The following is a 24,540-nucleotide window of genomic DNA, read 5'->3' on the forward strand; positions in this document are numbered from 1 at the left end:
GGCTTTTGATGATAAGAGGTTTATTTTAGAAAATGGAATTGATAGTCTCCCTTATGGTTATATAAGTATATAAGTGATAAGATATATATAAGTGATAAGATATATATAAGTGATAAGATATATATAAGTGATAAGATATACATAAGTGATAAGATATATATAAGTGATAAGATATATATAAGTGATAAGTTAAAAAGGGGGGGTTGGGGATTTTAACGGGCTACCCCTGCCTTTTTTACTATTATATAAATGATAGAACCAAGTACCAACCAGACTAAAGAGTGGAGGTGTAATCAACCTTGGTATATAAATGGTAAACATAACGAATGTGAAAAATATCAAATAGGTATAATTGAAAAGACAACTGGTAAAACAATTTACAAAACAAATAAGAGAATTAATTTAAATACCGGTGAATTGGGTAAAAAAGATGGAAATATTTTTGAGTGGACGGTAAACTTTGATGGTTGTCAGGAAAATATATACTTTAATTTAAAAATGGTATGTGGTACTGGAGGCGCTCAAACAAGAACATTGAGGGAGGTTTACCATTTTATCTTAGCTCAGTTAAAATATCTTAATAAAGAACCAAACTCAAACATCTTTTTTGTTAATATATTAGATGGTGAAGGGAGTGGCAAGATAATTAAATTATTTCCCACGCATAAACAAATATTTGTAGGGTCGTTGTTTGAGTGGGCCAAAGATGATTCACCAGATGATATTAAGAGTAAAAGGTTAAAAGGTCCATAAGGTCAGAAGGATCACAGGTTCACACAGAAGGACCATTGTTTAAGTGGTCTAATGAATAAGGATAACATGTCAAAAGGTTAGAAGGTTCGTAAAGAACAGGGTGAGAGAAATAGAGGTGTTTAGGGGCAATGAGGGAGGGGAAAAATTAACATGTAAGTCAATGGGAAAATGAGAGTGTCCCAGAAGCAACATATATACACTACTGACATTGCACCCTGTGCTGTTCTGTACTGTAGAACAAACTGATGAGATGGTGTATCTTGGTCAAAAACTTGACATGTCATCAATAAAATGCCAATGTTTCAATTAGCAATTGTTGGTTTGTACGGTAGCTCAATCCCCCAATTGTATACGAGTATATATGTGTGTGTGTGTATATATATATATATATGTTTACATGTCGAAAGAGTGCCATTCTAGTTTAATTAAACTTTGTATATGCAATCAACATTGGATGACGCATGAAATATGTAATGATATTTTGGATTTGACCCCTGGTTCATTCCCCAGCAGGTGGGGACAAAGTTACAGGGATCAAAATGGGGAAAAAAATGTAACCCAAAATTTTATATTATGTCATTGCTGGTGGGACTGTTTGCCCTCTTTCAACTTTGCTTTATGTGGGAAGTGTGGGGACTTGCGATGGCGCGTCATCGACTTTGCTCTTTATTTTGCAATCCGAAGATCGAATGAACTTGTTCATGTTGTCCACCACTCTCACTTTTTCTGTGTATCATCTTTCAGGATTTTTTGGATCGTACATCTTGCCATTGTTACCGTGAACTTGATGATCTATTAGGCTTGCGTTGTTTTTTTGCATTCCCAGTGTGAGCATATTGCTCACGAAGTCGTCTGATATTCAAACCCATATCCTGCATTGAATTGTTCTCTTCCTGATGTTCTTTTTAATCCATGTAAAAGTACAATTGTACCTCATCGTGTCCTCGTACGGAGCACAATTTATGTGCAAACTCCTCCGTGGCCGAATGAATCTCTCAAATGAATACGAGTGACGATGCAACTCTCTAACTGATTGGTTCAGTGCAAGAGTAGCCTTGCGTACCTGTTTGTAACATGCACGTCCTTCCGTTCCTTTACAGACCTTGTGACCCAAATCTTGAGTGGCTGATGTCACGTTTACTGCACATTCCACACCTTTCAACGAACCACGGGCTATCAGCGTGGGCTCCTGTGTTTTGCTGCTTGCTTCTAATTTTGGGTTTTAAATAATTGCTTTTGATATTCTTGGGGGCAAATGGTCATTCCTTTTCTTATTCTATTGTTACTATTGTTATTATATAATTATTATTATTGAACATAAATTGGCAGTGTTCAGGCACTGCATTTTTAACTGTCTGGGTTGACTTTGCTTTAATTTGTGCACTGTCTTTTCTATGTCTTCCTTGAACAATAAGGAAGTTGATTGTTATTATTTTTCTTCCTGTGCCAATAAAATGGAAACACTGGTGTTTTGCACTTGCTGGTCTGTCTGGAATCCTACTATTAATTTGCAACTGGTGACTGGCTTTGGCACCAATAAATTTTCATTCCTCTTTTCTCCCACCTCTGGAACAAACTCCCACACTCCCTTCAATCCCACTCCTCCCTCCAGGTCTTTAAAACAGCTGTTCACCACCATCTCTTATCTTCCCCCATCCAAAACCTTGATCTTTTCTACCCCCACTAATTCACCCCAGATCCACCTTGTTTGAAATTCCAACTTCTTTCCTGGAAGTCCTGGCAGTGTCCATATGTTTTATACCTCAATGCCTCCCCCCCAAAGCCCTCTCCCTCCCACAGATCTCTTGATGTCTCCATGTCTCTCGGTCCCTGCTCTCAAATGTTGTGTTTGTGTCCTTCCCCCTCTCTCCCCATCTTGTCTACCGCTCCCGCTGTTATTTGTTTTATATGTCGGTTTGTCTTTCTGTGTGATTAATGTTAGCTCTTTCACGAGCCTCGATCTTGTATACCAAAAAAAAAAAAAAAAAAAAAATCCTTATTATGGACCCAAAGCATCAAAAAGCTAAGTATATCGAACAGACAGATTCAAATGAAGCACCTCACCGCCATTAGAACATTTGAACTGCATCAGGTATGGCAATAAATGTGAGGTGTTGCTCCTAGCTTGCTGGCTCGATGCCCAAAAACGCTATTTGCATTTTTTTTCCACCTTCATCTCTACCCTGTTTAGAATCCTGTGTGGGAACAGGCATGAGAGTGAGAGTGAGATGTGCATGGAAGAAGTTTCGGGAATTGAGTGGCATGCTGACGAGGAGGGGAGTGTCGTTGAAGCTGAAGGGAAAGGTGTATGCTGCATGTGAGAAGTGTTATATGATTTATGGGAGCGAGACATGGGTAATGAACGTAGAGCAGCAACGAAGGCTGGAAAGGGTGGAAATGCGAATGGTTCGGTGGATGTGTGGAGTATCGTTGAGAGAGAGGAAGACAAATGATGAATTGCGAAAGATGATGGGAATAGAGCCTGTGATTGATGCTGTGAAGAGGAACAGGTTGAGATGGTTTGGTCATGTGTTGAGGAAGGAGGAAAGTGACTGGTTGAGAAGAGTGATGGAAATGAATGTAGAAGGAAGTAGAGGATGGGGAAGACCGAGAAAGACTTGGCTAAAGATGGTCGAAGAAGATATGTGGGCAAGGGGGTTAACAAGGAGAGATGCAGAAAATAGGGGAAATGAAGATTGTCATGGGGACTGCAAGGCTAACCCCCGCTCTTGCAGGGAAATGGCCTTTAAAATGCCTGTTGTTGTTGTTTCTGGGAACAGGCAACTTAAACTAGTAAAATTAAAAATTCTACTTTAAAAGCTTTTTGATCACCCCAAGCTGGCTTGGTTTGGATACATAAGGAACCTTGGTACAGAAGGCCATTCGACCCATCATGCTTGTGATGCACCAACCCCAGAAACCATCACCATCATGAGTGCCATTTTGTATGTTGGTCATAATAATGGGTTCTTTTGCAAGGAATTTCGATGCTGGAATAAACAATTAAGCCCACCCTCACAGCCTGCGATATTATTGCCAGCTATGGTTGTTTGTCTGTGCTCCACCCTTTTTAAACGCTGAGCATCAAGCAAGGGTGCTGCATGGCCCTTTAGGAATCCTCAATGTCCACCATCTAATTCTGGCAGATGGGATGCTCGTTTAACGTCCATCCAAGGGGTGGCAGCCACACTTTAGGAAACGGTGATGACAGTTTAAAGCTAGGTTGGGATTTGAAACCAGGCTCAATAGCTCGTGGGTGAGTGTGCATAACTCTAGGCCATCCTGCTAGTCCTATTATGTTCCTCCAAACCTATATCAAATGTAATGCAATAGGAACTTCTTTGCATGAAAACCAACCAAACTTAAACAAAAGGTGACGATGGAGTCTAAAGACATTCTCACAAGACCTGATCAAACAATCACCCACATATCCCCTGTTTAGTCAGGGCCCTTAGGGATATTTTGGGGCCGTTTGGTTCAAATTCTTCCACAAGCACCAAATTTGGCCCAGATGTTGCCCATGCCATACTCTTTCGATTTTTGACGAGCGCCAAGACGGGCGCCCCCCCCCCCCCTGGGGGCCCCATATTGGCGAAATACGAAATGGCCGCCACCCGGATTAGAGGAAAATCAGTTAAATAACCAAAAGGGTTGGAATCATGCATGATACCACTTTTCAGGGGTTTTCGAGGTCGAGGAATCCAATTATGATGTTATTTTGATGATTCGAGGTCAAGGTCAACCCTCAAGGTCATTTTTGAGTCAAACATGTCGGTTTTTGAGTTTTTTTGTCAAGATTTACGCGAGGTTCACCTGGTCCGAGAGCTCGGTGGATTTTATTTGACATGGAAACTACAAAAGCTTTGTCATGCTGGTGTGGTACAGGTAGCTTACCTGACCCCAGAAAGCCAATTCTTAAGTGCAGCTAGCGGTGGGTGGGGTAGGGGGTGCCACTCAAAGTACCCCCCAGATTGGTTTTATTTGACATAGAGACTACAAGACCAACTCATATGCCAAGTGGTAGGGTGATCTCCACTGACTACAAATCTGCAACTTAAGAAGAAAATTTCTGGTGGGGAGGTCACTTAAGAACAACATTAATTAGTGCTAATTAGGCCTTTATTTGACATATAAGCTACAAAACTGAAATCACATACAACATGTAGAGAATGGTCCCCGCATCAATAAACAACAACTTAAGAACAGAATATGTGGTGGTAAGGTCACTTAAGAAGAGGTCAAAGGTCACGGAATAGGGGTTTCCAGCTCTTAATTACTGTTTGATTACAACATGCCACATGATACACACATGGTGTTGTCAATGAAACCTATATCAGTGGAGCCTGAAGTGAGATACATGAGAAGCAGAAATTTTTCCAATCTTACCACTTCCTTTGATTTCAATCAGCGAAAACATTTAAAAATGTACCTATTTGGCCCCCATGGCTATTTACACTGTTAGTTGACATGTAAGCTACAAAACTAAAACCACATGGAAAATGTAGAGTACGGTCCCCTAATCAACGAGCACCACCTTAAGAATAAAATTTGTGCTTGGGAGGTCACTTAAGAACAGGTCAAAAATGCCAATTTTGACTGAATGACCTTTGAACTAGTTTTATTTGACATGTAAGCTACAAAACTGAAACCAGATTCAAAATGTATAGAGAATGGCCCCCTCATCAATAAACAACAAGTTAAGAAAAAAAATTGTGGTGCGGAGGTCACTTAAGAACAGGGCATTTAACCCTCTCAATCTGATTGGAAAGTTAAATGGCAACTACTGTACACTGTACATCGATAAAACCTGGATAATTAAGTAGGCCTAAAACTCGAGCACAAAACACTCCTGCACAAGAACCAAACACTGAATGCATCGCATCCTTCGACGAATTCCTAGTGTTTAGAATGTTAGAAAACGTATTGGAAACTGTTTGCAGTGCCTTGTCCTCCTGTAAGTGTAACATACATTGTATCTGAGATTTGAAATTAAGAGTTACTGTTCGTCATCTTCATCGGATTGCAAAATGTCCTCATCAGAAGAGCAGGGTTCAAAGTTGTCATTATCCTCGGCATCAGTTTCAGTTTCTCCTTCATCAGGAACAAGAGATCCAGGTATCTGTGGTCCATCAAACCATATGACGTCGTAGGCTTGCCCTTGAACCTCCCAGCCATTTTCTGCAGTTGGCTGTTGACATATCATCTTTTTGTTGGCATCCGCCCACATTTTGGCAACAAATGATGCACGCTTGATTTGCTGGGAGACCTCGGCTTCACACGGTGGTATCATGGTTGCATCGATGCCCCGAAGGTTCTCAAGAGGATTCTTCGCTGTGGCCTTTGGTGCATATGTCTTCTGAAACACTTTATAGCGGTGTGCATTGAGTGAAAGTGCTTGAATTGGCTTGGCTCCATACATTCTTGCAGTGAAAGACATGATTACTTCCACTGAATCCAATCCCAAGTTGTCCGTTGCCATCTCTGCAAATGCGTCTTCAGCATCCTTATAACCCTCAAGAATTTTGAAGGGACGTTTCTTTCCTTTTTTGAAGAAGGCAGATGTGTAATCTGATCCCGTAAATGCATGGAAGCCAGCTAGTGCTTGACAGAGTGGGGTTTCCAAGACTTTGCTAATTGCAGTGATGTCTATGAATCGCCTGTCATTCCTTCCCGATGTCCCAACATCCATCCAAATATGTGCTTTGAACTGCCTGCAGTGATACAGCAGAATGACGGCGACATCTGTATCTGATGCCCTGACTGCTATGTTCTTCGCATTTTCCTTGTCAATGTGACTAACATGAGTGCAGATCAAGGTGTCAGCTTCTTCATGATTGGTTTTCAAGGTCTCTACTTCTTCCTTCATGACTTTCCCATCTTTCACGTAGAAAAGGTAGCATACTCCAAGATACGAGAGATACACAAGTCGTCCTTGAATTATGTCTGCATATTGCTGGGCCTCCCATTCCATTGCCAGGAATTTTGGTAGCTGCTCTTTGAATGATCTTGACTTTAGACAATCCAAGATATTTCTCGGGCGGTGCTGTTCAGGTCCAGATATGGCGTATTCTTTCTTGTCTGTGTCATCCAGACCTCTTCTTGCTCTTTCACAGTCTTTTATTGATAGGACTGGATATGCGTCAAAGATGAGATGCACTCTTCCACGGGAGAGAGCGGTGACTTGTCTTAAAATGCCGGCTGCCAAGGCTCCATACGTTCCTGGAATGTGGGGTGGAAGAACATGTAGCAGGAACATACCATCAACCACATAGGCATCAACTGAGCTTGGTGTGACAGAGGGAACTTTGCTCTCTAACAGCTCCAGAAGGCCACTCTTTTCCATCTTGACCATACAACCGTCTGTGCTGCACATGGACAGTGGAACCGGTGTCAGTGGATATGAAAAGATATGTTTCAAATCAAGTTTTCTCTGACAAGCAATGACAACCAGGCGTCCCATAAGGTCACGAGTGCACACAAGTGATGCAACACGTTTGTCTCTGTTACGCTTATTTACTGTGCCATTTTCCGTGAAGGTTCTGAGCTTCTCCCTTTTGATTGGCCGTTCAAACCGATTTGGATCTTCAATGCAGGCATCAACAAATTCGTTGTATCTGGCTTGTCTTTTCTCCCGGATGGCCAGCAAACATGTCTTGATGGAATCTGTCGCTGCCTTACCAGTGCTGATGTTGTACAGCCTATCCGATATTTCAGTGTACTTAAATGGATTGCATGAGTCTTTTATCTGGTTTACAACCTTATGCAAATCGCTTGTGTCCCTTCTGATGCAGGCTGGGCGGAGTTCAGCTGTGATGTCTTCCGTTTGAGATAGTCCGGTCATTGCTAATGCCCTTGATATAATTGCTGCTCTGGTGGACTTGGTTAACATCCAGCGAAGACGTGCACTGAAGTTGTTTGTCATGGATGATATATATACCAGTCCGTCTGGATGCAGAATCGGCATTTACTGTCTGTTCCAGTGTAAGATCTACTGGGCATCTACTGAATGCCTTGTCAGTCCTTTTAACCGTAAAGACACCGTTTTCCAAGATAGAACGAAGTCCTGGGTGAGTACTGTCCATGTTTACCAAGTCCAACTGAAACTTCGTGAGCCACCGTGAGTAATTGACATGGTTTGTGGCGAAGAACAAGTGTATGATTGGTGTTAGTGCATGAGTGAACAGGTCCACGTCGTTTGTTCGAATTGCTCGCTCCAGAAGGTGGAAGTCGTGGATAAAGTCGATGTAAATCATCCAGAATTGGGCAGTTGGTCCATGTGTCCCTGATCGGGTTTGGACAGCATACTCCTTGTATGACATGACACATCTTGTGAACGCAGAAGATGATTCTATTTGTGTCCATGTCTCTTCATCCTGTTTTGTTTGTAACCTTGAAAGTAAATCTTCAACTTCATCATTGCCTTCAAATGTCTCAAGGAATGCTTGGAAGTGTATCAGTTCAAATGCCAAGGCCAGTATCGGGTGCAACCGTTTGCATCTGTTGAAGTGCTTGCCACTCAGAAAACCATTCAGGGATCCAGCAGCTAGGACATGTGTCTCGCAGCATTTCTGGGCCACCAGATGCATCGATCAGTTTCCCTAGGGCTTTAAAGAAAGCCATTTCTATGTGGAATGGACCAAGCATGATGAAGACCTTGTCGAACCTGGGCGACTCGGTAACCTGAATCTGCATGGCAGGTTTGGCAGCATTGAGGTCATAGGTTACAACACCATACTGCTGACAGCACTCTTGCGCACAATTCTGTGTGGTGATTAGGGTATCCTGTATAACATCAAGCGACGTTATCGGCTTGTTCAAGTTTTTCATATACAAGACATTTTGTTCTGGAGTTGTGTCTGGGCATATCAAAGCATTGAATCCTACCCACATGGGAATGTTAGCCATCTGCAAGGCATGACATATCATCCATGCAAGGTCCTTGTCTAGAGCTAGCTTCCGATTAGCAGGCCGGTTGTCAACATCGGTGGTTTCATAATCAAATGTGCCCATTCGGGGTTTTTTACGGTATGGCTCAAGGGGCTGTTCCCGAACATGCAGTTTTCTCTTTCTTGATACTTTTTCTGGCTGTGATGTTGTTGGCGCAACTTGATTAACGGGTCTGCTTGTCCCTACCACATCTTTATTTTGATACAAGATACCCATTGTATCGTGAAGAGTGTCGGCTCCTGACAATGTCTCAGACAGTTCATCAAAATTGTCGAACGCCAAACCAAACACTAAAGGTGGGCGCGATTCGGAAAATTTTAAGTCCGCTTACCGCTTATCCGCTCCGCCAGCCCGTGTAGTCCGATTCGCTTATCCGCTTCAGCGGCCGAAAATCTTAGTCCGCTTACCGCTTATCCGCTTATCCGCTTCGATTTTTAAAAAGCGCTTCGACGTTTTTAAAGCGCTTTTTGACGTTTCTAAAGGGAATTTAATGCTTTTTAAGCCTAAATAGCCATTTCTAACTACTACAAAGACAAACAAAGCTTTTAAGATCAAAAATATACATTTTTATTTAAATAAAATTTATTCAAAATTTATTGAAATAAAGTTTTCCACTCGACTCTACTCTACTCTACAGTTAATTAAAATATAATTTTAATATATGCAAGTTACATTAAAGAAAAATCAATTTGCTCGTCCTTTCTTTGACAAGAGAGTCGACTAGTCAACAGACTAGCAGTCTGTTGACTAGTCCTCGTCTTCCTCCTCCACCTCGTGGGCCTTCTTGAGGAATTGTCTGTGTCCATTGTCACGTTGATCTCAGCCGACTCGATTGAGTCCAGCGACATCCTGCTCTCGCTGCGCGCGAGCTGAGGGGTCAGGGCGCAGATCTCCTGACTGTCCTCCACGTCCCCCATCATGTTGACCGCCGGGTTGTGGATGTCGCTGTGCTGGGACTGCTGGTTTGCGTCGCTCGTGTGCCTGTCCCTGGCACTGCCGCTGGGCTGGAGAGTCAGAAATCTCTCCATCTTGACATTATTGCCGCTCTAGCGTCCAATAAAATATTCAGTTTTCACTTATTATTCACTTAAATAAATATTCACAATTCTAGAGTAACGGCTCAGGCTAACAGCTGATTTGGCGAATCGCGATGCGCTTTAATTTTTCGGTAGTCCGCTTACGCTTATCCGCTTCGGTTTCCGGGGGTTGTTCCGATTCGCTTATCCGCTTCGAAAACGTTAGTCCGCTGCAGCGGATAAGCGGATAAGCGGACTTTCGAAGCGGACCGCCCACCTTTGCCAAACACCTGATCAAGAAGGGTTCCCTCCGGACAGGTCTGCTCCGTACTCTGAATGGCATCTCCTAAGGATGTCTCCAGTGTCTCAATGGTGTGGTAATTGACAACATGGCCAAAGCTGTTCAACATTTCAATCAGCTTCCTGCTACCAGTCATAGACTTGATTGCCATTCCGAGAATTATCTGTTTGGCTGGTTTTAATTTCCCCCTTTGAGTAACGAATAAGGCATCCTGGCTTGAGGACAAGGCACGACGTTTGAGTTTTGGAGTGTACAAGTTTTGATTGGGGCCCCCGTACAATACCTGAAAGAAATCTATCAACATATCTGGGACAGTAACTTCACCCTCATACAGGTTTTGCAGAGTGGCAGGTTCAGGTAGAGGTGTGATTTGTGCATGTTTGATTGCTTTACGCAAGAGTAAGGCAGCCTTATGAATGACAGCTTCAGGCGATGCTGCATAATCATAGGCTGTATGGATAAGGTGCTCACCTAAACCTGTGGGATAAACAATGGCCCCTGCCTTTCTAGCCCTATCTTTACACTCTACCATAATTATGTCACCAAATTTATTCTGTAAGTTTGTTGCCAAATTTCTGGCTGTAGAAATTGGAGTCTCACCGGCGTCTTCACAAAGCTCTTGGTACCGAGTGAAGATGGATGTAAGAAGTTCAGGCCTTTTGCCAAATATAACTGATTTCTCGATGTAAGCATATAAACCTAACAAAGAAATGCTACCTGCAATAGCAGTAGGCCTATGGAGAGACTGTGCATTGGAAAGGTAAGTACTTCTGCAACTGTGATGGTACCGAACCTCTTTACATCGAAAGTCTACACCAGAGATCAGTCCAAGAAGGCTGTTGTCCTTTTTATCAGCTGCAGCAGTTTTTATTTTTATCTCAGCTTCGAGAGTTTCACATTCACCAAGATGTTCTTCTCTACCACCCTTCTTCTTCCTAGCTTTCTTGCAAAACAGGCAAATGCGTGGGAAAATACCCGAGGTAGACGTTGACGGGGCAAAATCACATGATGAACGCAGGGTCTTCTCACTTGATGCATGTGTCTGGGTTTTTTCTGTTGTATCATCACGTGGCACGGCAGTAAAGTTTTTGTAACAGTTCACGTGATAGCCATGGCTACTGTCGGATTCATCTGGCAGCGACTGAATTATCGTATAGTACTTGGATGTGACAAAATTTCGTTTTTGTCTCCTCCTTGCTGCTACATTGATGATGGATGACCAATGGTCTTCAGTGATGGGTGCGATGTTGCCAGTGGTCTCATCTGCTTTTCCCACATGGAGGATACACTTCCTGCCAGGGTCAGGAGCTACCCCGCTAGCATGCTCCATAATCAAGCATAGGCCTCACCTGAAATTAAAAAATGACATATGTTAGTGGGTTCGAAAATCAACAAAAGTTGGGGGCATGTTATTTCTTATGGAGAAAATGAAACATGGATCTCTGAAGGTTTTTGCATGTGTCGATTATAATGCTCCTATTATCAGATTGTGTGGAAATCAGAAACGCAAAACCTCTCTTTAAGGGCATTATAATGTAAATTAGATTAGGTATGTCGTTAATCGTTGACATGTCTGACAGGTCTAATAGTCCAAGATCTGGGTGGATTTTATTTGGCATGGAAACTACAAAAGCTTAGTCATGCTGGTGGAGTACAGCAGCTTACCTGACCCCAGAAAGCCAATTCTTAAGTGCAGCTAGCGGTGGGTGGGGTCCTTCAAATATTATTTCTCGGAATTTGGTGAAGTATTTTCGAGTATGTTAGATGAGGAATCCTTGGAGTTTATAATTTACAGGAAATTGCTGGACAGGGAATTCCTCAAATATAATTTCTCGGAAATTGTTGACGTATAGTTTGTACAGGCAATTCTAAGAAATTACTTGTAGTAATTTAGAAGAAATTTTACCTGTACTAATTTAGCAGAAATTGTTATAATAAATGTTACAGCTTTTACATTGTCTTCACAGTTTACAAGTTTCTCATGTAATTAAGTGCAGAAAACCCCTATTCCGTGACCTTTGACCTCTTCTTAAGTGACCTTACCACCACATATTCTGTTCTTAAGTTGTTGTTTATTGATGCGGAGACCATTCTCTACATGTTGTATGTGATTTCAGTTTTGTAGCTGATATGTCAAATAAAGGCCTAATTAGCACTAATTAATGTTGTTCTTAAGTGACCTCCCCACCAGAAATTTTCTTCTTAAGTTGCAGATTTGTAGTCGGTGGAGATCACCCTACCACTTGGCATATGAGTTGGTCTTGTAGTCTCTATGTCAAATAAAACCAATCTGGGGGGTACTTTGAGTGGCGCCCCCTACCCCACCCACCGCTAGCTGCACTTAAGAATTGGCTTTCTGGGGTCAGGTAAGCTACCTGTACCACACCAGCATGACAAAGCTTTTGTAGTTTCCATGTCAAATGAAATCCACCTAGCTCTCGGACCATTAATAATGGCCACAGGCGACGAACAATCTTCCACAGAGAACGCGCTAACTGCTCTGACTGGAAATATCGTTGAGGACTTGTCACGTGACGATTGTCAAATATATTAACGGATGAGAATTTTCAGAGGAATTTTAAAATCTTCATCTTATAATATTGAACGTCTACCATATAGTCTGCGGTGTAGCCAGAAAAATGTAATTTTGAAGACAATTTGAAATATGTAGACAAAAATAGTTTACGCTGTACCTCATTGCAAATTGATGAAGAAGACGCCGCTCATCGGCATGACTGATAATGAAGAAGAAGACGCCCCTCTTCGGGGGGGCAAATAATGAAGAAGAGTCAGGTGTGAGAATTTTCGAGAATGGTTCAGCTGTTGTGTGGTTTGTGTTCTCAGCTTCACATTCGTTACAATTGAAGTAGTATTTACATTTTACAGTGTGAAGTTTGCTTTTATTATAGCCGGCGAAGCCGGTGTTGTCAATAAACGAGTACGTATTATGTTGAAAACCTGATTATGCCTTGGCTCGAGAATCCGAAGCGCCGTGGGCGCAGCCATCTTGCGTGGGCGGAAGTATGCATAACAAATTTAAAACGTGCATTAGGAGATTCTTTCACCCGTCGTCGTTTGATTCACAATCTTATGCACCTCCAATGTATTAATAAAATAATTTAAGACCAACATCGGCCCGCACGGGCCTGGTTATCTTCAACAAAACGCGTCACCAAACACCGCGCCGGACCCAATGAGAGTCGAGCATTTGCAAAAATATTTCTAAAATGAAAGCACTCAATGATGGGCGCCATCGACCGGATGCAGAAGTTTGCATAAAACAATTGCGAAAAAGTTCAATAGGAGCTTGTTTCACCCGTCGTTCTTTGATTCCTAATCTAATGAAACCTCTCATTAGTAATTAAAATACGTTAAGACCAACCTCGTTATCTTCAACGAAAATCGTCATCAAACACCAGAACCAATTATTATTACGCGTTTCGGACGGTGAAAACGGCGTCAAATATTCTAAAATTGACGAAGAATTATTTTTTAGAAATCTCGCGGCCGTACGGGATAGTTTTTCACGGCCAGAAATATGGTATAAGCGGTTTACATATTTAGTTTAGAAATACGGATCGTTTTTCACGGCCGGAAATATCCGAAGTTGAGATGGAATTCACCGAATTAATCACTGCAAGCTAACGTCTTCTGGTGGACGAAGCTGCCGTGCCCGGAGAGTCAGAGAACCAGCCCTGGCGCCTGACAGCGACTGAAGTTAGAAGACGACACACTTACTGTGAAAATGTATGTTAAGCCCAGTTAAAAATAGGCCTTAAGCTAGCACATCGTATAGTTACTTCCTTAAGCTTCTTGTGACATTTATTGTATTGTATGCAGGTATTGCCATCGGGGAGGACTGTCTGCTCTTCTCTTTTACCAAGTCTTACCAGGTACGGTACCTACTACACCTACCTACTACCAACTACCAAACTACCTACTACCAACTACCTAACCTACTGATGCCATGGTGATGGGTAAAATAGTGGCAAGAGGTATGCAGGTATTGGGGAGGACTGTCTGCTGTTCTCTTTTACCAAGTCTTACCAGGTACGGTACCTACTACACCTACCTACTACCAACTACTTACCTACCTACTACCAACTACCTACCTACCTACTACCAACTACCTAACCTACTGATGCCATGGTGATGGGTAAAATAGTGGCAAGAGGTTTTGGCTTCGCCGGCTCATTGCGGCTTTGCAGTCGGTACTAGTATCACCTGCTTTATTTTAGAGTGCTGCATTTAATACAGGTATATCTTTAATGCAGGTGTATATATGAATTAAACACACTAACCGCTTAAAGCAGTCAATACACCGTCGATATCCGGGTTCAATGTGCATTTTACCTACTGCGCATGCGCAGAAGCTGTCGTGATAATTAATTAATGGCGAGGTTAACTAGAGAGGTCATAGAACACCTTACCCCCTGCAGTCTTGACATAAATATAATACAAGACCATGATCTACGCGTGGCAAATTAGATTGGTCGAGATGATGTAAAATGCCATCGTATTTTGTTCAAGTCCTGCAGAAAGGAAGTGTTTTGAAAGTGACAAAAAGTCGATTTGTGCTCCAGTGTTCAGGTAAATAATTTAATTTAAATAAAATAAAGATTTAAAGGTCGTCGAAAATAGAATCCTGGAAGTTTACCGCCGTTTATGCACCGTCTCTTACACCACTTTATTTAACACGTTTCTGATCTCTTCGTGCCTGTTGTTTGTATCCTTTATAACGTCCTTAAAAACAGGAAGTTCCCCGTTTGGAATGATTTTCAATTTTGTCTGACTGCCAGACAGACAAACAGAGTAAAATAAATCATCTCGCTCTCTGCGCATGTACGATCGGGACAAATTCAGAGATAAAGTATTGTAAAACTACCGGTTCGTTTTCCGAATAAATTTCAAAATACAACATTAAATTTAAATCGAGTTGTTCCTCAATCATAAAATGACGTTTGCAGATAGATGGACGGACAGGCAGAAATTGCTTAACCTGGCTTTTCGCTTCACGTGCACTGGTTAAAAAAAAACAACATAGTGAATTAATGTCCCTTTAATTAATAGGGGGAGGTGAACATGAATAATTGCCGAAGGGGTTGGGAATAACACGTCCTCAACGATCTCCCAATCTATTCTGATAGACGTCAGCCATCTTGGACACACTGTGACAAAAGGATCATCATGGTCATGGCCCTGAGACAACCAACTTTTTTTTACTTTTTCTTTGTATCCAAGATCGATTCTAAATATGAATCATGAGCCCGATACATCTGAAGATGCAAAAAGGAGTGCTCTTCCTTCCTTCTTCCTATCTGTATATGCCTACCGTTGCAAAATGTATCCGAGTGGAACTTTGTAAAGCAACTGATATGGTGGGGGAGGAGTGGGAGTGGCGGAAATATATTTTTGCACCATGGATAATAATCCCTCTGTTTGCAGCAGGGATCAGTAAACCACTTGCAGTGTGTCACTCGTACTGGCGGGAATCATAAGTCGTCTCCCTCCACCTCGCGGAGGGGTGGGATTGTTATATTTGTGTCCATGACCTGACACTTGGTACTCCCAGCAGGTACGCAACATTTGGTGATCAGACCAGCCCTGTTTTTTTTCTATGATTTTCAGATGTACACACATACAGACAATCGTCTTCTTCGATATAGTAGGATTGCATTATGGCTGCTCATCTCGAGAAAAACCTTTTGTAAACATGTGATTGTCATTATGACTGAGAGGTTGACCGAGAGGTACGCATATTCGCCTCGATGCTGTCTCACCTGGGTTTGAATCCCGACCCACCTTTTAACTGTTGTCCCGGTGTTTCACAGGTAGGGTGATTCGCCAACGTGTGTGCCGTCCCTCGGATGGACAAACTGGACGTGCTGTCTGCCGACATTCTTTTGTAGATGTAAAAAGATCTCACGCTGTCCTTCGCGAAAAGTAGGCGAGTTATCGCCGGCACCATGAGCAAGTTACAATCTCCTACAAAAGGTGTTTCGGCCACTCCGACAATATTTCACCAAAAATAGAGTAGAAACAAAAAGGGTAAAAAGATCCCCTCCCCCTCCCCCCCCCTCCTCCTCCTCTCCCCCAGGGCGATGAGATTGGTGATGATGGTGATGATGGTGATGATGATGATGATGATGATGATGATGATGATGATGGTGGTGGTGGTGGTGGTGATGATGATGGTGGTAATGATGATGGTGGTGGTGATAATGATGGTGATTATGGTGGTGTTGATGATGATGATGGTGGTGATGATGATGATGGTGGTGGTGGTGATGATGGTGATGATGATGATTTGTCATTTCCCCAAATCCCTTCAATAGTAAAGGTAGTTTTTTTTGGAAAGTTGTATTTGATCTGAACATTACATTAGATGCTGATTTTAACTCGCTGCTCGTGTTTAAACCTCTGCTATATCTTCCTGGTGATGGTGCATGAACCTTGATATTCCAAATATTAAAAATGTTCCAATCAGATCAGAGTTTTAGCATCAGATTGTTGAACCACCCGGAGTGTGCAGATCTCGTTGGTTCAATCGCATTTGCATGTTCAACTTGAAACCATCAATTACTGGATGCTTTTCTTGTGACGATTGTGTTTACCTGTGCCAAGATGTTTATGTGCTGTATTGAGCTCCATCAGGGGAAACCTGACACCTTTCCACCTTACATGAGGAAACCTGACGCCTTTCCACCTCACATGGAGGAAACCTGACACCTTTCCACCTTACATGGAGGAAACCTGACACCTTTCCACCTTACATGGAGGAAACCTGACACCTTTCCACCTTACATGGAGGAAACCTGACACCTTTCCACCTTACATGGAGGAAACCTGACACCTTTCCACCTTACATGGAGGAAACCTGACACCTTTCCACCTTACATGGAGGAAACCTGACACCTTTCCACCTCACATGGAGGAAACCTGACGCCTTTCCACCTCACATGGAGGAAACCTGACACCTTTCCACCTCACATGGAGGAAACCTGACACCTTTCCACCTTACATGGAGGAAACCTGACACCTTTCCACCTTACATGGAGGAAACCTGACACCTTTCCACCTTACATGGAGGAAACCTGACACCTTTCCACCTTACATGGAGGAAACCTGACACCTTTCCACCTTACATGGAGGAAACCTGACACCTTTCCACCTTACATGGAGGAAACCTGGCACTTGATGGGAATAAATAAACCAATGACAAATTGTTGTTTCCTTTCACTTTTGACGTCATCTATTGTTCATGTTGGAGTTTTAATCGGTTACTATCAGAACTTTGCTACTTTGGGTAACGAACTACAGGTGAGCGGGCTAACAGAATGGCTTAGAGGTAGGCACAATCGCCTCTAAGCTGTCTAGCCTGGGTTCGAATCCTGACCCACCTATAACCTGTCATCCAGGTGATTCATCAATGGGCATCAAGGTGTGCCGTCTGCCGAAATTAGTTGGTGGACGTTATAGATCCCATGATCTCCTTCGTGAAGAGTAGGTGAGCTATCGTTTCGGCTTTGTAACCTCGTTTGGATGCAAGGGTTTATCCGGCCGATTTGAAACGAAGTTATTGGAGAAGGTAAGTGTGCCCAACCAGTAATATGATTCAACACTATATCTTGCGATAATTCAACAAATGTCCGTCTGTCTGTCTGTTCGAAGGTACCGTAAAAACTGCTGAACCGATCGCAGAGATATTTTGGGTGGATAATCCTGGGATCTCCAGGAGTAAAATAGGCTATTTAGTTTTCCCAATTTCAGCTTTGGTCTCCAGCATTCTCAGGTTTGGACTCCCGCATAACATTCGCGTTCGCATGGCGATCATTGTTATTGCGACGATGTTGTTTTCCCGGGTGCCGCGCGATCGGTGCAGCCGTTTGTGAGGCACCCGGGAAAGCAACATGTCTCCATCGATCGCTAACTCCATCGATCTTGCCAAGGCCGTAACACCTATCGGCTCAAAATCCTTTTAACTGTTGATTTGGTAGTTACACGTATCGGGAATTTGGTACACGTATCGGGAGTACATACGACATAGCGATTGTGAACACGATTCACGATCATAGTGCATCGATCACGATTTGAAACACGATTATCGTTCACGATCATCACGATCATAGTGCATCGATCACGATTTGAAACACGATGGAATAATATTTACCGATATGAACAGTGATGTGGCTTTAATTGAAATTCTAAAGATACTGTTTATATTTTGATGATTTGCATGTGATATGATTCAACGGATGTTTTTATGAATCGTTTAAAATCAAATAAAACTTTCAATTTCGGATATTTTACCTTTTCATTTGGGCCTCACACTTGAAGCCCCGGGTACCGTTGCTTGTACACAATAATATGAGGAGCAGGTTTTAAGTACCACGTGATACTCTGCTCATCGATCCATCGTTGACCAACATCCTTGTATTTCATGCAAATGTACATTGGAATCTCTCAATGGTCTTATGTATGCTACAGGTACATGGGTGTTAAGAGCTTGCGATTTTAGCGTTTGGAAAATAATTTAGTGTCTAGGTTGTGGCAGTCCCCCTCACCCCGACTCCAAGACCCGACTACAAGACACGACTCCAAGACCGTACTCCAAGACCGTACTCCAAGACCGTACTCCAAGACCAGACTCCAAGACCAGACTCCAAGACCAGACTCCAAGACCAGACTCCAAGACGCGACTCCAAGACTCGACTCCAAGACTCGACTCCAAGACTCGACTACAAGACACGACTACAAGACACGACTCCAAGACTCGACTCCAAGACTCGACTACAAGACACGACTCCAAGACCCGACTCCAAGACCCGACTCCAAGACCAGACTCCAAGACTGTACTCCAAGACTCGACTCCAAGACCAGACTCCAAGACTGTACTCCAAGACCAAAGTTGTGTTACTTTAATCATTCAATGTATCGTTAAAATTAGTGTAAATATTGGCCAACAATCAGCCTTTGAAACGTCTGAACTAAACCGGCACATGGTAGAGTGCATACCTGTATCTGGCTGACTAGGTTTCCGATTCGTATCCCACCGATAGGAGGCCGGATCTGGATCTTCACCAAAATCGAATAAATCCGTCCTTGTCACACAAGCCTGTCATCTTTGACTCAGCCTGTCATCCTTCCGAGGTCGGCAAATTGAGTACCAGCTTGCTGGGATGAATGATCACGGTGTGTACCCCGATTCAGAATAGGCACACCGTATCCCTGCGCATCGGAAGAGCGTGACCAAGGGTTGGCGTCAGGAAGGGCATCCGGCCATAAAAACATTGCCTCAAACAGGGAACCATGATTGTCATGGGGCCCGCAAGGCTAACCCCCGCTCTAGCGGGGAAAATGGCCTTAAAACGATCATTCATTCATATTCATTCACACACCCAATCTGTCCACCAAGTTTTGTCCGAATCCGTCCATAGCTTTTGGAGATACCCTACTCACAGACAAAGAAACATGGGTGAAAACATAACCTCTGTCCACCTTTGGTGGTGCAGGTAAATATTGGTTGTGAATCCAAGAGATCGGGCAGGTAAACCCCGAAATTTTCACAAAGGATTTGCTGCAACAATTTCCTTGTCGATTTGATTCCTCCCCCCAAGCCCTCTCCCTCCCACAGATCTCCCGTTGTCCCTGTTCTCTGCTGTTGTACTTGTGTGCTTCCCTCTCTCTCCCCATCTTGTTTCCCGCTCCCTTTATTGTATGTTTTGTGTGTCAGTGTTTTTTTTGTGATTGATGTTAGCTCTTACACAAGCCACGATCTTGTATTAAAAAAAAACCAAACAACATGGGAGAATTCACGATTTGTTGTAGGAACAGCATCGATCGACTGAGGCCGAGCGAAGCCCTTTATTCCCGATACGTGAATCACCCTGCAACCTGTACCTCCAGAAAAACAGACTTCTTGTAATGCCGGCCGAATTTTCCATCCAATCATCACGCAACTTTGTTAAAACCTTCTCCATGGGTAGGTGGTCCTCTGTTGAAAGTTTTGTGTCAATCGCTCAAGCGGTTGCAGAGAAAACGAATTTAAAAGAACTACACTGGCGCTTGGTCAGGTCGAGCACATACCTCCGCCAGGCAGACCAGCTTGCATTTTGTATCCCACCGATATGCTGGATCTGCATCTTCACCAAAATCCAGTCAATTCGTCCATATCACACACCCAACCTATCCACCAAATTCCTTTCGAATATGTCCATAACTTTTTGAGATATCCTGCTCACAGAAACAAACAAATATAACCTCCGTCCACTTTTGGTGGGGAAGGTAATAAAGGTGAAAACGTGAAGGCAGAAAAAAAGAAGTGAGGGCCTCGGTTCGGTCGACGTTCCACAACATGGTAAAGAATGGTTGTGGATGCCAACTACTGGCATTTTAAATACTAGTGAGATACCCGTGCTACGCACAGGTGGGAGGCCAGAAACAAACAGGCAATGCAGATACGGCGAATGCTAAAGCATGAAACCAATAAATTCCACATTCCTGTAGCACCTTCAATCGCACATCAGACATGGACAGCAAGTTCGTGAAGGACCTCCATGAAAATCGTACCCGTTCGCAAACAAACGGGTACGTTCACGTATAGAAACATCGATCGTGGGTCCACGGCGAATCTGCACATGGCGATCCGCGAAGTTCACATTCAGAAAGTAGAAACCATCACGGCATGTCGTAATTTACTTGAACTCGACATCTCTTTTTAAATTCCAAACAACATAACTCCAATCACAAAATAAACTTTTAACAACATTGTTAATGTTTCCTTCATTGTAAAAACTACCAAGTCAACAGTTAAAAGGATTTTGAGCCGATAGGGGTTGCGGCCTCGGCAAGATAGATGGACAGCGATCTGTTGGTCCCCTACGTGGTCCCCTCGGTGAATACCTGGTCTCAGTGACCCCCGGACCGTGAGAGGAACTTCGCCAGAAAGCTGTACTATATATGCGCTTTCGCCACGCAAGCCATATGAATTTCACCCAAGAGACAACTGACGTTCAAGGATATATTTCAATGGTAATGATACCAAACAATTTCAATGACACAACCATCAACAATATTTCAATGACACAACCACGGAGATTTTCCCCGAGCAATCAACAACACATAATCCTCACCAATTCCCAATTCACAATCAATTCCCTATGATTAAGATGGCCATCTTATACATGTGTGTCCCGGTGAGTACTCACGAAACCCTTTTGGTCTCGGTCCCGCACAATGTCTCTGGGCCCCTCTTGACCAAGATGATGGTCGCCGTCACCGCACTCGGGCGGTAGAACGAACCCCGGGTGGACGTTTCTCCACCGGGCAGGTATCGTACCAGGCACCGTGGCGGCAGCCCCTCGTGGCCACGCGCAGCGGATACGGTAGAGCAAGCCAAACCCCACGCCGCTTGCAAGGCGCGTTAGGCCCCAACGTGCGACCCGCACGCGTCTGTTTGGACGGTGCCGCGAACGATGCCCGACGCGGGGTCGAGGCACGGCCCCACGTCAACTTGACGTCTCCACCGGGCAGGTACCCGTCCCCGGGAATTCCTCTCGCCTGACAGGTTTCGGAACGCCTCTGTTTTCCGCGCAGCGCAAGGTCGATTCCACCTTTTGTCGTCGCGGGGCGAGGAAGAAGAATCCGTCCTTTTTTCTCCTCGTGTCTTTTCCTCTTCCGTTTCCGGTCACTTCCGTTTCCGGCCACTGGTTCAGAAGGGCTCCTGACCCTCCAATCACAACAACCCTTAATATACTACACACGGATAAGCAAAGATCTGAATATTAATTCACATAGATATGTAACACTCCCCCCCTTCAAGAAAGAAAGTTTGACCCCAGCGAAAACTTTCTTTGCCGGCCAATTTGGAGAAACAAACCAGCTAACTCAACCCCCCCCCACATTATCAGTTGCCCCCGGGCACAGTTATCACTTAAAAATAAAGCAACCAAAATTTCACCACAACCCCTCCAGATTACTTACTCTGGACTAAGCACCAGCAACGACATTGTCCCTGCCAAATCAAACTCCATCTCCTGACCCTCTGACTTTGACCGCCAGTTTCTTGTGAATGAAGGTTAAGGGGTTGATCAAAGATCCAAAGTTAAGCCACTCGATAGCACTTTTCTGGGAGGCCAAGCCGAGTATTCACTACATGGATGCCTTTAGGAACGCGGAGTTCACGGTTAGTCCGTGCAGGAAAGTTCTCTACATGGGCGCCTTGAGGAACGTGGAGTTCACGGTTAGTCCGTGCATGAAAGTTCACTACATGGACGCCTTTAGGAACGGCGTTCACGGTTAATTCGTGTAGGAATCTTGGCTCGGCGGCTCCGCCGCCTTCAGTGCTTCAACTTCTCAGAACTTCCCTAATAATTAGGGTGGGACCACTGGTCCCTGTAGTCCCATGAATAGCGGTCTCCTTCTCGGCCACTACTTTGCCAATCCTTCCTTCGGGAGCGGCCGTAACTCAGGGAGCCTCCATAATAATATTGATTGTGGCCACCACCAAAACTACCGCCCAGTTGTCCTCTCCTGTAGACCTCTCGACGCCTACGAAATGCCTTCCCTACTGTTATGGTCCGACCCTCCAAATCCTTGCCATTCCAATTCTTCTCTGCCTCTCTGGCGTCTTTTGTGCTGGCAAACGTGACAAAGCCGAACCCTCTTGACTGTTGCGTTTCCCAGTCTCTTACCAACCGCACTTCCACCAGCGGCCCATATCCGTTGAAGACAGAGGTCAGAACTTCTTCCTCTGTTTTGAAGTTCAGTCCCCCTACAAATAACTTGGCACTTTTGTCGCCATCCCGAGCTGGTGTGGTGTTATTCTCCCTGCTGGGCTCTTTACCAACCCTCAGGTTACCATAAACTTGACCCCCGGCCAAATCATTCCCGATAACCACAGATACACCCTCTACAGGAAGCGTGGCTTGTAAACCGACGGTGACCGGTCCTGACACCAAATCGGACTCCAAATGGATGACATGAAGGGGAGCACTAACACCGCCCCCGATCCCCTGTAAACGAACACTATCCCCCGTTGCCGTCTCCTCGGACCATGGCAAAATGCCTTCAAGCATTAAAGATTGATGGGCCCCTGTGTCCCTCAATATCCTAACCGGTCTCCGGTTAGTCGAGGCTCCATCCAGTGACACAAACCCCTCTGAAATAAATGGTTGGTAACCCTTTTGATGGCGATTTCTTACGCTAGCCATCGCATTCGGAGTTGTAATAGTCGGACTCCGCTCTGGGTTGTCCCTTTTCATGAGGTAACAACTGGACATCAAGTGTCCAGGTTTCTTGCAAAACGCGCAAGTAGGCCCGGAGGAAAAACTCGGGGTCTGCCTCGGGCCCCCCGAACTATAAGTTTGTCTTGGGCCCGCATCCCTCTGATTTCGAACCGGTGGGGTATCATAGTTGTCCCCATAATCATCTCGAGGCCGCCGCCATGTATGGTCGTTCTCCGCACCTGCTGTTCCCCACCTCCCCTGCGGAGATCTAGGCGAGGAGTTAGGTTCGTGGACCCCTATTCGGTGGGTTAAGGCATAATCATCTGCCATGGTGGCTGCGTCCCACAACTTTGGTACCTTCTTTTCCTGCAGGTACACTTTGATGTCCTCGTGGACACACTGCTGGAATTCCTCCACCAGGATCAAGTCCCGCAATGTTTCGAAGTCTTTCCCGACTCCTTTTGACTCACACCACCGATCAAACATGTTTTCTTTCACTCTGGCAAACTCCACATGGGTCTCACTCTCCCTCTTCCTGGCATTCCTGAATTTTTGCCTGTAAGCTTCCGGAACCAACTCATAGGCCTTGAGGATGTGCTTCTTCAGTACCTCATAATCTGCACATTGGTCCATTGGTAGCGCTGAATAAATTTCCTGAGCTTTCCCCACCAGCACACTTTGCACGAGTATGGTCCAGGCCTCCTCCGGCCAGTTTAATTGTCGAGCCACTTTCTCAAAGTGTGGGAAAAATTTCGCGACTTCCTTTTCACTGAACGGTGGAACCAGCCTCACATGTCTGCCCACATCCCAGGTTTTCTGGTTAGGTGTCGACCCCGTCAGCAAGGGTGGTGCCTCTCCCCGTTCTCTCATTAACTCCAGCTCCTTGAATTTGATTTCTTGCTGAAGCTCCATGTCACGTTCCTTTAATTCCCTTTCCGCTTTTCTCTCCTCTGCTTCGAGGTCCCTTGCAGCTCTCCTCTCCTCTGCTTTTCTCCCTTCTAACCTTTCCTGGAGTTCTCGTTCCACTCTCCTTTCCTCTGCTTGTTTCTCTTCTCTCCTCGCTTCTGCTTTCCTTTCTTCTTCTTTTAACCTTTCCTGGAGTTCTCGTTCCACTCTCCTTTCCTCTGCTTGTTTCTCTTCTCTCCTCTCTTCTGCTTTCCTTTCCTCTTCTGCTCTTTCCTTTTCTGCTTTCCTTTCTTCTTCTGCTCTTTCCTTTTCTGCTTTCCTTTCTTCTTCTGCTCTTTCCTTTTCTGCTTTCCTTTCTTCTTCTTTAATCCGTTCCTGGCTCCGTAATTGC

General features: G+C 44.2%; 1 protein-coding gene across 2 annotated transcripts in view; it reads left to right on the top strand.

Moving 5' to 3' along the window:
* The window catches only part of LOC137433822 (myosin light polypeptide 6), a 34,346-nt gene extending 32,117 nt beyond the window's left edge, over positions 1 to 2,229 (top strand). For both annotated transcript variants that reach the window (XM_068126203.2, XM_068126202.2), the window contains one exon: positions 1,854 to 2,229. In XM_068126203.2, the coding sequence (XP_067982304.1) occupies positions 1,854 to 1,882 (29 nt within the window). In that variant the 3' untranslated portion in view covers positions 1,883 to 2,229. The remainder of the gene's footprint in view (positions 1 to 1,853) is intronic.
* The last annotated feature ends 22,311 nt before the right edge of the window (positions 2,230 to 24,540 follow it).

Source organism: Myxine glutinosa, chromosome 10, assembly GCF_964187855.1.
Source record: "Myxine glutinosa chromosome 10, kmMyxGlut1.1, whole genome shotgun sequence".
NCBI classification, from domain to species: domain Eukaryota; kingdom Metazoa; phylum Chordata; class Myxini; order Myxiniformes; family Myxinidae; genus Myxine; species Myxine glutinosa.